This window comes from Echinococcus granulosus (genome assembly GCF_000524195.1).
Source record: "Echinococcus granulosus chromosome Unknown EG_S00002, whole genome shotgun sequence".
Taxonomy (NCBI): Eukaryota; Metazoa; Platyhelminthes; class Cestoda; order Cyclophyllidea; family Taeniidae; genus Echinococcus; species Echinococcus granulosus.
This window is the reverse complement of record NW_020170382.1, coordinates 1,154,155-1,167,499: the sequence shown is the minus strand read 5'-3', so window position 1 is coordinate 1,167,499 and position 13,345 is coordinate 1,154,155. Positions and strand designations below refer to the sequence as shown.

The window sequence follows — 13,345 nt, the reverse complement described above, 5'->3', positions numbered from 1 at the left end:
CGTAGCAGGCTGTTTTTTATTATTTGAGATAATTAATGCTCTGCTCAGAAGTGGAAGTAGGGTTGTCAGTATGAATGCCACTTATTTTGGCTACTTTTTTCGTGACATGCCAACGCTGAGAATTGTTCCAGGTGCGCGAGTGCTGATGGCGTATCCGAGGGTGCTAAAGTGTGTCTGCTTCTGGACAGGGACGTGTTGAGAGTTCTCTTCGAATACAGTGCAGTCTTAAAATACATTGGTGCACATGCATAAAGGCGTATCCCTCTCTGCAGATAAAGGGCGAAAATTGGAGCTGGTTTATTTTTTTGTTAAAAACCTCTCCTTTGAAGGGATTTCCTCTGTGGTAATTGAATGTCAGAGTTTAAGGTACCCGCGCCTGAACGTGCGCTTACGACGCGGAATGCGTGAAAAGTGCTGAACGTAACGGTTAAAGTCTCTTGACTCTACTGTATCAGAAATTACACCACCATAGCGCCTGATTTTGAATGCGCATGTTATACATCTAGCTCTAATCTTGTTACGAGGAAAAAATAATAAAGTATTCTGTAGATGGTGGCGGTTTCGTAGGGCAATGTAAATATATCATTTGTAATCTGCGTGAGTTGGCGCATATTCCACTTCTGAGATTTAAACCCTACTGAAATCTGGTTTTTCTTGTTTACCGTGACTTATTAATTGTATTCGAAATCTGCGTTACAAGTTAGAATTTGGAGTAGCTCCAGATGCGCTATCAAATGGATGGATAGACTTTTATCAAATATATTTCATTGTTTTCGTTGTCGCCTACTACTACATGCCATTGCGGTACCATGCAGGCCTTTATTTCCAGATTTCTTAACTCTCACCACCGAAGTCAAGTTTTCTCAAAATTTCACGATTTTTAGGTGAGCACTTTCCAGCTAATTAGGCGCTCAAGGGGTATCGCCCTCATCCTTTTTGTTTTATTGTGCAATGCAGATAAGTTTTCATCCTTAGTCGATCGTTATACCCGCTGATGAGAACACACTCAACGTTTGGTGAGTGCGGTGGCACTTAAACAAGGTGCTCCTTCCCTCTCCCAGTGTTTTATCAAGTTCAAGTGCAGTTTGCTCCCTTTTATCTTGATTAATCTGAAATGGGATCAAAATCCCCCATATAAAAGAAACTGAATGGATTTGCGGCAGACTGCTACATTTCCTCTTGGGATTTTTGCCACACATTGTCTTATGATCATTTATACTCACTTAACACTAGTACTTTTTATCACTTTTGAGTAGATAATCTGGTTTGAAGAAGCAAAGGTTTTCAAAGGGGCGCAAAACTAACGGTCTTTAAGGTATTCATGTTTACTCTGCTTTTCCACTTAAGAAAATTTTGTACTTGATCAGCTTTCTAGACGTAGCCCATGTGCATTAGTTATACGGCAAATTGAATTCATTTATGTCTCATTTTCACCCTTTATATTTTTTTATTAAAATATTGCGTCCAATCCAATAAGCAACTCCATATTTTAGCCCACGGTGTCTGATGCTGGATTTGACAAGAAAGGGCAAGGGGAAACTCACGAGATGTCTGGAAAACTAGAAGCTCTGGGTAATCTATTTTTCACTTTTTAACTATATTTTGTGCCTGAAGAGCTCTTAACTAAATTTGGTCTAAATTATTCAAATGGGTAGTTTTTGGAACTTTGTAGCGACATATGCCGCCAATTTAGCTACGTTTGAGATCTTCTGACCTGTAGAGAAGGGTACTTGATGGCGACAGTGGTGATGTTTCTGATGCGACTTAAATAAAAGAATGTAGGAGAGTAGCTCCGATGATCTGTAGTTGTGAAAATTCCGCTCAAAACATTCTCTTTCATATTTGCTTGAAGTATCCCCTTTATGTAATTAATTGGCGACATCTAGATTGCCCTATAAGTTTAGTTCTTTGAATATCCTCTTCATTTCAACAATATTCGGCTCCTGCCCTCGGTTGTTAGCTCTTACTGAATCTAAAAGGCTTGATATTATTAAAAAGACATCATAATTAGAGGACAATGGGATCATCCGCCTTGATTGCACAAAACTGTTGCAGTGAGTTTCAAAATACCACCTTTTTAGTGCGATCCTCTATTTTACACATAATTAACAGCTCATCCTGTTTTAAGTAAAGAAGTATATCCCACTACATCGTGAAAGTGACTTTCCTATTGCAGATACAAAATCTGGTGATTTTGGTGAACCCTTGACAACTCGAAATCGTGCTGCGTAAGACCCCGTGTTAAAGAATATATTTTAGTCTTTGAACTTACTTTCAAGGTTACTTAACAAAGCTTATGTAAAATAAATGAAGTCACTGAGATCAGTCTAGAATGCGATCCTTAAATAAGCTAAACTGACTCAACAGAAGTCGTTTTAATTTTAAGTTGTCGTTTTATTCGTGAATTTCTGTATCCTATTTATGAACAAATACCAACTTCATTTTAAAGGCCAGCAAAGTTAGAGAAGTCTTACCTCAAAGAACTTTCTAGTCACACATTTCTACCATTTTTGGATGGAGAAAATTGTTAGCGTGTATCCATTTAAGGTTGTTATAAGATATTTTTAACTCTTGTATTCGCTTTTGATTTTTAATGCAAAAGCGGCCTACAAACACTATTCAAAGGAAAACATTGTTTTCTTTTATCAAGAAAAACACACGCATTAACAGAACCCCAGGCAGACGCGTCCATCTCATCGCCAATCCTCCAGCGGGACGCCATCAAGCTCACCGTATCTCAAACTCGCGAACGCCCACCATTAAACCGCGCTCTCGAGGTGGATGATGAAAACGGGAGTAGCGAGTTACGAGCACAGACCGCCTTCTCCTTCGAGGACTCCGTCGGATTGCACCGAACTCCGCGAGTAGGGGGAATCGGATCTTCGCGTCGTGTAGCTTCTCTTCGCACGCGTTCGACCTACGGTGGAGGTGGGGGTGGAGAAATGACCTCCACTATGGCTTCTGTGCTCGCCACGGCTATGCTCAGCACTGAGCGGTGTCCCTGGTGCCAGATGGTGCTGGAGACGCACGACGAGACTACCATTGGGCTGGGACTTATCTGTCTAGCCACCTTTGTACACAGAGAGCCTGGGCTGGCTGCTCCCTTTCTCATCGATATGCTTATGGTGGCTGCTAGAATTGCCACAACCACACTCTACACGTGGCAGAGGGCCTTGTGAGTGTTTTTTTACCTTTTTGCAACTAAAAAACAGCATGCGCGTTGCTAAATGTCCCCTCGCTTAAGATAAGCTGATATGTCGAGATCACTTCGCAAATAATTTATTCAAGCTTCTGCAGCTGTGCTATTTCTTCTGATTAGTGCGATATCTATTAGTGCATTTCAACTATCCTACTCTTCTTCGTGTTACACAGGAGGATTTTACCCTGATTAGGCCTGATTAGCGGTACTAACACACTTTCTACTTGTGAGCATTCGGCTTTATGTCCATTAAATGTTTTCCTTTCCTAGCTATTAATTTCATCAACCTTTTCGTTTAAAGGTTGTCATTTTGAAGTCATTTATGGCATTAAGTTAAAATTGACGTGGTTTATGAAGTTTTTACGGGAGGGAAAAGGGTGAGAGTTGATTGGGGTTCGGATGTTTGGGCAAACTTGAATAATGTGGTGGCAAAAACACTGTATAATGCTACTCGCAGATAGTGAGTTGGGCTTTTCCACTTTTAAGATAGCCAAATTTTATCTAAGAGGTGGAAGAATAGCATGGGCTCTAAATGATGGAATTTGACTTGTCGAGTTTGACTAAGCAGATTAGTATTTTTGATTTTTTATTTAACCAGACATCATCTAGGAAGCCGAAACGTAGGGACTGCTTTGGCGACATTCATCAGACCAGACAAGTTCACCCTCGTTCTCGCACTAGATGTTAATTCCAACAAACCTCTTTTTCAGTCTGGCTTTAAAGGGTCACCTCTGTGCATGACAATCATAAAATTGTTTTTTGACCAGCCTATGTGACGGCTGTCATGCGTGATCAAGAAACTAAAGGGAAGCTTCTTTTGCCTCCCCAATTACAAGATGATTCTCTTTATGAAGACACTTTGCAAAAAAATGCTAAATTTAATGCCACTAAAGGGGGTAGTCAGCAAAAAGAAATAATTTTTTAACAACTTTGTGGTCAAGACCTTAGTCAACTTCTTGGTGGAAAGGACATTCAATTAAAGTTGTTATCTGACGGAAATGTTGTTTTAGGCATAATCTTTGACAGTTAATGAATTATTTTTGTTCGCACAGTATCAAAAAACCTGTAGGAAAAAGTAAATCAAATAATCGTTTGTTTTTTTTCTATGAAATGAAAAAAGCGGAGTTTATGTCTCACTCGTAGAAATGTGTTGGAGCCGCCGGATTTTTCCATCAAACTCATTTCCCGAGTGATGCAGGCAGATTCCTTTTGTCCTCCTCTTCCAGGCCGAATGTAATTGTGTCAGGTAACGTCGCAAGCATAGCTCGGCAATTCCTGCGGTGCACAATATACAATCTGGCGCCTAATGGACTGTTTACCCAGCTCTTCCAAACACCTATACCGGGTGAGTTTCATGAGTAGATAGGAGCCGGTTGGCGTGATGTTTTGTTGTCAAATGTACAAAATGAACAAACTGTCTGCAGTTGAGATTGGCTTCTCTAAAATTTTTTTCATTAACTAATATCAATGCTTTTTTACTACTCTCCTTGCTTTCCCACTAGAGTTAAATTGGAGTGAGAGCCGCTTACACAGTTGCCGTAATCTATGGGATAGGCTTAATGCAGCAGCTTTTAGACGACCCTTTTATGCACAAAATATGACCTTTTTATATGGTATTATTGAATTTTGGGAGGAAGTTTATCCCATAAGCGTGGTGAATGTCTATTCAATAGAATCGCTATCAGTCTCAATTACCACTGCCCCAGCATACCTCATGAAATGGCCATGGACACAATTTTTATGGGTCTATCACTATTCACTTTGGTCGTAACGTCGGTGATAGCGTAAAGCAATGAATGTTTTAAAACTTCGAGTTATTTTATGGCGGCTGTTGTGAATATGCATCGGTGGAGCAACTCGCAAACCCTAATCTGTGATACATCGAATTATGTTAAGTGCCAAAAAATAACCGACTTCATTCATCAGGATCATAGGCTTCTCCGATGTCTAATTAAGGTGGACGGTCACCTCTCAGATCACGGGAGTAGTTTTACCATTCTACAAGTTTAACATTTGATTCCAGAATAATGGACTGATTAGCAAACGACCTCATTCACTTGGTGCCTTTTGCGTTGTAAAAAATCTGTGCCTGTTGTACAAGATCAAGGCTTTTTCAACATCACGTTGACAGTAGTGCTTTTTGCATCGCTAAAAGATTGGCTCCTTCGTCCCGGTTAAAACATTAAAAATCGCGATCTAGGCCTATGTGATTAGCAGCTAAGGGAACCAGAGTGGCCTCCATTCTCATTGGTGACTCTCACGCAGCAGTTAAGAAAATGGAATAAACCAAATGATCACCTGATTTGATTATTCCTTTTGACTTTCCTCGAGCGATGCTTGGCTGAAAGTTTATGCAGTATATACTTACCGTGATAATAAATTCCCGATATTTGGATCCATTTCATCCTCTTATTCTTTTGTACCTTGATGTTACAGTAGAACAATGCCGAACTTACAAGTCATCTCCATCTTGACTATTGAATACAGTACTTCAACCTGCTGTAGCTTTCGTCAATTCTTGCAAGTAGTAGCAGATATATGGATTAATTAATAGACTTCAGTCGTTTAACTTTTAGTTTGGGGGGGTCTTGGGGGTAAGGGGTAATTAAGAGTGTTTGAGGAACTTACCAAATAACAAATAATATAAGCAAGCAAATGGTGAACCAGATAATTTGATGCAGAGCCTCGTTTGATGTTGTGTTACCTCTTTATTGACTTAAAATGATTTTTCTTCCTTAGTAAGCTGGCGGCTTTGTTCCCGATTTAATGACATTTTTCACGTCTTTTGCTTATGGTTTTTAGCTTTCCGTCCCTGGTCTGAGCAAATTTGGCATGTCCCAAGTACTTTTTTGACTCGACTTTGATTTACCATTGTAGGACAAAGGTGCGTAAATCAAATCTAAAGTGAGGCCACAACCTTATATGGATTGTTTGGTGTTTGGAATAAATGTATCAATCGAATTTGACTGGTCACCAACTCATGATTTTGTGCGGGCAAGAACACTCTGCTTTAGCGCTTAATTAAAGAGCGATTCCATTTACTAGGGGAAGGTAGATTCCTAATGGTAATCAGTTTACCTAATTTGTTTGCTGATAAAGGCGTTGTGAAGTTGAAGGAGGACCTGCGTATGTTCAAGGAGTGCATACACTTAAACCTAAATCGCAATGTGCCCAGCTAGGTAAGGTATGCAATCAAAATCGTCCCCTCCATTTCTGACTGCACGCTTCACCGTGGCATGGTCACATTCCTTAGGCAAGCTATCTCTTGCAACTAGAAACACATTGAATTTGGCCCATAACTGAGTTACTTCTATAAGTAATTTGGAGATATTTTTCAAGTTGCCCTAAACGAAGGGTTATTAACAAGTAAATCTTTGAATTAAATCTACCAAATGACTTAATCCACCCTGTATTACCTATTTCCTCTCTGTGTTAGTATTAAGAGAAGTGGAAGTGCCCATTATTTTTGGTTCTCATTCAGCATAAGTACGCATGAATTCATTTTAGGAATTGTTTCTCCCAAACTTGCAAAAATTCAAGAATGCCTGATAATACCCGCACGGTGCTTTATCCAGTCGAGGTCGTGACTTTACGATAATGCACTTGTCCCTTCCTAAAATCTGCCTTTTTAAAAAATTTCGCCCACGTAAAATGAGCTTTAACCACTTCTGCTATTGACAACTCAGGGGATTGGTGAAAAATGCATTTTGCTTCAATTTTTAGCCCAGAGGGACCAGTCTAGTGTCACATTCTTGGTAATGTTTCTGGAAGTATCCGAGTTATATTACTCCATGTCTGGTGAATTTGTTCTAAGTCTAGCGTTGATTTGATTCATCTGTCCCAAAATAGTCATTATGTACGTTTCTCTTTTTCCCCCCTACTGGGTAAGGTGGGTTTGGTTCCAATGGTGGCCTAAATAATCATCCATTTTTTGCTCCGGTAGCTCCATTCTCGGTACAATTAAAAACAGATATTTAGAAGCATGTTCCATCCTCTTTGTCTGTATTCGTGAGCAGTTGACACCAGTTGACATACTTGACTTCAAAAACGATTAAAGACCTCCCCTTCAGATAAATTGCGCACAAAATTTCTTGTTTTATCTTTAGATCCAATCCTTTTTCGCGCGGTCATTTCCGTGTTAGTGAACTTCGAGGATCATATGTCTCTCTTCTACCCTCTGATTTCGGCTCTGGACAGCTTTAACAAGCGTAAGTCCCTTCCTATCGAGACGCTTAACACGATTCTCGAAAATGTGGCCACGTATTTGGAGAATTTGCCGCGGCTGACGGATGAGCAGAAGTGGAATAACTTCATTTCCTCCGGATGGGCGGAACTGATGCCGCTATTTGAGACATTTTTCCGCAAACTCTCACAAATTCGACCTCTGCCGACTAATCTTGCTTCAACCCTTCGTTCCATGATCTGCATCCTCCGTGCACCGACTAATTCCACTATCAAGGTTGTTCCGTGGGTTTTACTTGCAATTAATTTTGGTCAGTTTTGGGGGCTCAATTTCTTTCGGGAAAGCACAAGAGCACGCACTTATCTAATCATAAGTAACAAATGGGATGGAGTGAAGCAGGACTCCATAACTTCACTTTTCGAATGGCCTTAATGCAAATTCATACATGTATTTCTGCATTTAAAACCGATAGTCCTTTTGCGGCGCCCGAGACTTTCTTACAGTTGAAAGAAAATATAATACTGAAGAAGACTATATTTATATGCGTTTAACGTACAAAAGGGCTTGGCGCTACCAGGGTGGCCCAAAAGTTAGATCACCCGTCGAAGGTAAGTGGCGGAGACCCCGAGTGGCTCCTATACCAAGACCGGGAGTCAAACAAATAACTAGTGTATTACACCTCAAATAAATTATTTTTGGTTAACCCATTTTTCACTGATCTTCATTTCCACTTAGAGTTTACTTAAATAGGCTGTACAAATCTATCTAATTAATGAAAGTGGAATGTTTTTCTTCACGAAAATCGGTTTTTTTGCTAGTTTGAATGAATTTGTTTTGGAGGGCATGTCTTGTTTGGAGACATAATGGATGCTTTTTTAGTACGGACGCAAAGTTCTCTTGACTAGTCATGTGTCCCGCTTTTAGCCCCCAATTGACGTAAAAAGACGCTCAATTTGCTCAAAATAAAGTCATCAGATCACCGCTATTTGATTGTGATGTAGAAAATAATGCCATGTTTTGAATCGCTCGAAAGGCCTAAATTAGTTGTAACTCGTCATTATTCCATGATTGTACCTCTTATCATGAATCTACTCTAAGGCACTTCTACACCATTCAAGATTAGATTATTTTTCAAAGTAATTAAAGAAAAGTAGACACGAAAAGGTAGTGCGCTTGTGCGCTTTCCTTCATGGCTTATTAAGTCTACGGTCGGAAAACTTCTTATTGCATTAACTACCAGGCTTCTTGCCAAAATTTCCCTTGAGAGATTTTACCTCTCTAAATTAAAGGAATATGCATTTGGTTAATGGCAAGCCTATTTTTGCGTGTTCAGTTTGAGTGGTCGGATTCACGTTGAGCTGTGTGGAAAACAGTTTAAGGAAAACTTGCATTTTTTTGCTTAAATTTGGGTTTTTAGCAAGGTGTGACAGACGCCTATGCTGCGATCCTTCGATTGGTGATCGAGCAGTGTCATGTGGATTCCCCCCTTCTCATCGAGATCTGTTCGCTCTGCAACAGAACTTTTAAGGTACGAAATGCCGACTTTTAATTACATCCGGAATTCTGGCTCACAAGATTGTTGCCCTCCTTTGGGCATATAAATCAACCAAGTTTTCATGTATCGTATCTGATTTATAGCGTTTTTACTCTTCCATCTAACATCAACTCTAAACGCATCCGCAAGGGAAAATTAATGGCTTATTTTTATTGCTCGTTTGAGGGAAATAGTCTTGGTCTTTATCGTCTTTCCACCCAAGAACAATATGCCAGTCATATTCTGCCCTTGCTGGTTGTTGACTTTGCAACAACACCTTTTCTTCTCACTCTCTTTTATTCACATAGAGGTAACACCTGCTTCTTAATTTGTTGTCTTTATGGCATTTGTCTTAATTACTTAACGTTTTTGCCGGTGTGAAAACTATGCAATGAGTTTAAACGGAGCAAACACCTTTATTATGCTGACATTCATTTGAATGCAAATGCATTAACACTTGCCCATCTACTCTGCAGCCATAACTAGTATATTACGCTAGAAACTGCGCAAAACTAGCCACAGTTGCAGTGTATTCAGAAATCATGAGGTCGTAAACCCATTCATGCGAATCGCACTTTTGCATTATTTCCCGCACTTACTTGTAGGAGAGGGCCAAATCTCAGTTAACCAAAATCGCGGTGGAGTCACTCATGAATGCACTCAAGTTTCGCATTTATCTTCCCGACGAAAACTTGCTCAAAATGCTTCAGGTAAATTGTTAAATTTTTATCTATGGTGAGGCAAGCAAAACGTACCGTAACAACCTTTATTTGGCTGGCACTTTTAACAAACTGAAAGAGGGACCTCCAATACGTTAACAGTGGAGTTTAAAATAATACCTGCTTTTAGGTAGTGCTTCCTACGTCAACTAGTGTCATGAAATAGTAAGAACTTAAACACCGAGTACTTCCTGAGGTCTCCATGTCCAAGTCCACGTGGAACCAACATCCGCAATTTCGAGTGATTCGCTTGAGTAACATTTCTTCGGAGCTGCAAGCTCGTTTGTACCACCTGCACAAAACACAAAGTGCAATATCTTTAAAAGGGGAGAAAAGGGGGAAAGCATAGTTGCATATTACTGGCAATCATTTGTTATTAATGAATGATCTATTGCCAGAACTATTCAACATTCAGTGGCCAACTTTATGCTAGCGCATTAAAATGAACGGATTTTTTGTCTTATGTAATGAGGGATTTTGCTCAATCGCCTCCTTTTTTCCGCTATTTTTAATTCAGCTTGTACTAATGGACGCGGGTGGAACGTTGGAGCCTAACCAGATTTCGCCCAGTCTGACAGACATCTTCAATCCACAGACATTCCACCTTTTTTCGACTGGAGCGGCCGAATTAATGAGACCTCACATTGCCGATTGTTTAAACATTCTTTCCGATGTTCACATGATTCGGAAGGTAATGAAAATGTCACCTTGTTTGCTCTTCGCTAATATCAGTGCCCTTTTTTCCGCTTTGGTCGTGCATTCTTTTTCGTAATTGTGATTTAAACGAATTGCCTTTAAATAAGCACTTAGTGATTAGTTTTTGGTTGATCCTTGGATACTGAGATGGCATGAAATTTTCCTCGCAAAGTATTCAAGTGAAGAGCGGCTACCACCCAAATTTATCTGTGCATTCATAAATTGTCCCCATTTAAATGGGCTATACGATTTGCGGATGGTTTTGAAAAAAAGCAAAGTATGACCGGTTCAAAATATGCAAAGTTCTCACTTGTAATCAAAGCTTTTGTTTCAATGACAGGTGAATCAGGAGCGAAAACTCATCAAAACACCCAGGACTGGTTTAAATATGGCAAATAAGAGCATCATAGAAAATGGTTTCTATAAACTTTAAGTAAGTAATTTGGGAATAAATTCGGGCTGCAGACGACAGTGTTTTCATGTTGACTGACTTACTGATGTTATCGTGCTAAATGAAGGAAAAGTCTTGCATGGCCAAAGTTGTTTATGTGGCAAAAAATATAAAATTGACTTTTCCTACTCGCCGAATTACCCCTTGACCGACATTGGATAGGACAACAACCTCTGGTGGAATATTTAGCCAAAAAGGCTCAGCTTACCAAAAAAGTGGTACCAGTTTAAATTCACTTCCTGCTTTGCAGACTTCAAGTTAAATTTTCCTTTTTAAGACAGTGTCCCCCAGTTTAAAGTTGCTTTAGTGGTGAAGCTGCCTTCGTGATGGTTACCAGATTCGTTGGATAATTTTTTTGGCCTAAATAGTAATGTCGTACCCTGCCTATGCTTAGTTTAAGTGTTTACAGAAGTGCGCTGAAGAAGCTTGGGTGTACGGGCATACCAAGTATCCTTTAACCTTTTAGGATAGAGAAAGTGGAAAGAATTCCTCTCCCAGGTGACATTTTGTTTTTGTAATAATGTTCAAAAGCACCATTTTTAATCTGAAATATACATTTGAAACAGGTGAAACAGGCTCAAAAGACGGCCGCTCAACCACTGCCCAACCCCAATGACGGAAATAGTGGTGCTGGAACATGCAGCCAATGGACATCGTCCATGGGTCTCTCCAGTAGTGGAGTGCAAAATTCGGGTTTTGCTAATTCCAGTAGTTGTGCGCCTGCAGCAGCAGCCAACGTTCCCTCATTGCACGAGGACACCATCGGTGCTCACCTCAAGTCCGGTCTTGCGCAGTACGTGGCCCTTGAACTTTCACGTCATTCCAATGTCAAAGACGAAGATGTTCTCATCATGCTCTCTCCGGGTCTTCTCGCCGAGGATTCCAACCCTGGAATTCTAGACCCACCCGTGAGACGCGGAGGTGTCACTAGTGGTACTAGTGGGAAGCCGGGCACTTCTGCTGCTCAACAACAGCAATATCAGCAACCCCAACCTTCAGCTTCAAAACTCTCCGGTTCTCTCTCTGCTGGTGGAAGCTTCCGTAGCGTCGGTCAATCCAGTGGAGGGAGTAGCTTTAGTGGGGGACGTCAGTTTGGTCGCAACTCCACTTCGCTCACTTTCGGTGGGGGCGATGGTGCAGGAAGTGATGGCGGATCCGTCTACTCGGGACCGAAAGTCTCCACATCTAATTGTGCAGCTGGCAGCGCCTTGAGCGGAGGAGGCGGTGGTGGAGGCCATATCTCATTGGCAGTCCCGAACCTTACGAGTCGAAGCCCCAGTATTGCTTCGGTGTTGGCAGCGCCCGGTGGAATAGGTCAGCAGTCCATCATGTCAATTGGACATTTCGCGCTGGTGCCAACTTTATCTCACACCACGAGACTGGACGCTCCCATTCTACAATATCTACCATGGCTCAAATCTATCCCTACTTTTATGCAACAGGGGTATGTTCTCATACTTTAACGTTTTAAATCTTTAAATTGCTTTTTTTTCGTGAAAGTAACCCCTTCAGATCCGTTCGCCGATGAGATTGTAACCTCCAGTCTTATCCCAATTACCTATTTAATGCTTCTATTTTAGCTCTTACGTCTCAGTTATGTGCTCTTATTTATATGCCTTTACGCAATTCATTTAAAACATTGATGACTTCGCTCATATTACTTTAAGGAAGTCTGATAAAATGCCATAAATGGGAATTTATTTCGGATTTTTAAATTCTAGCTATTGCGTCCCGAGTTGCCTCTGAAGACGGAGACATAATAATAGCTTAGAAATTGAACGGCTGGCCTACAGATGGCTGAGGCTACTGGCATGGCCTAGAGGCCATGCCGCCCAGCGAAAGTACATAAGCGGAGACTCAAATGCCCTTGAACCCCAAGTAAATATGTAACTAAAATATTGCACCAGCAATTGCGAACTAGCATCTGAAAGTTATAATACTGTGGCAACAAATTGGTCCAGAAATATATGAGGTGCCTGGTAAAACCAACGGACCACAAAACAGGAGTCATCCTTTTAATAGTCTAAGCCAATAATTGAAATTAGTCTTACAACGTGGCACCCTGTCTACAATAGTTGCGGAAAGCTGGAATGTTTGTATCATTCACTTTTTAGGCGTTTGATGTTCCGACTTTTTAACGATTCGATAAACTGTCTGGATCTTTTGTTGTCTAAGAATATCGTATATATATCAAAAATAGCACTTGACTCTGATGATGTACAGCCACCAACACGCTCATCAGTTTGTATCGTAATAAATAAAGGCCATTATAACTACCTGCACTTTTGCCCTCGGGAAGTTAGGTTAAAGTACACCAAATGCAGATGAGGTTTCGCATCAAATAGTTCAATCTAACCAGATTAATTGAATTTAGCTTTCTCCATTTATAATGGTTGGCCGATCGTAGTTTTCCTTCTAATTCTTGGTCTATTTTGTTCGTCGCTAGTAAAGGAAATACCTTTTGCCTACCCCAATATCAATATCTCCTTCAAAAGGCCTTATCCATAGTGAGTAATTCCTACGTTGTATAACTGAGCCATTATCACATTAGACCGGGAATCAT

The 13,345-nt window shown here is 40.5% G+C and overlaps 1 protein-coding gene across 1 annotated transcript in view; it reads left to right on the top strand. All coding sequences in view use genetic code 11, as the record gives it.

Moving 5' to 3' along the window:
* Nucleotides 1-13,345, top strand: part of EGR_00500 (Protein unc-79) — a gene marked incomplete at both ends in the record, with an annotated part of 42,236 nt that overhangs the window by 20,917 nt on the left and 7,974 nt on the right. Inside the window, 9 exons of the mRNA XM_024489749.1 lie at nt 1,494-1,572; nt 2,177-2,228; nt 2,651-3,175; nt 4,426-4,544; nt 7,306-7,658; nt 8,800-8,910; nt 9,522-9,626; nt 10,153-10,326; nt 11,349-12,226. Coding sequence (XP_024355746.1) covers nt 1,494-1,572; nt 2,177-2,228; nt 2,651-3,175; nt 4,426-4,544; nt 7,306-7,658; nt 8,800-8,910; nt 9,522-9,626; nt 10,153-10,326; nt 11,349-12,226 — 2,396 coding nt within the window. The remainder of the gene's footprint in view (nt 1-1,493; nt 1,573-2,176; nt 2,229-2,650; nt 3,176-4,425; nt 4,545-7,305; nt 7,659-8,799; nt 8,911-9,521; nt 9,627-10,152; nt 10,327-11,348; nt 12,227-13,345) is intronic.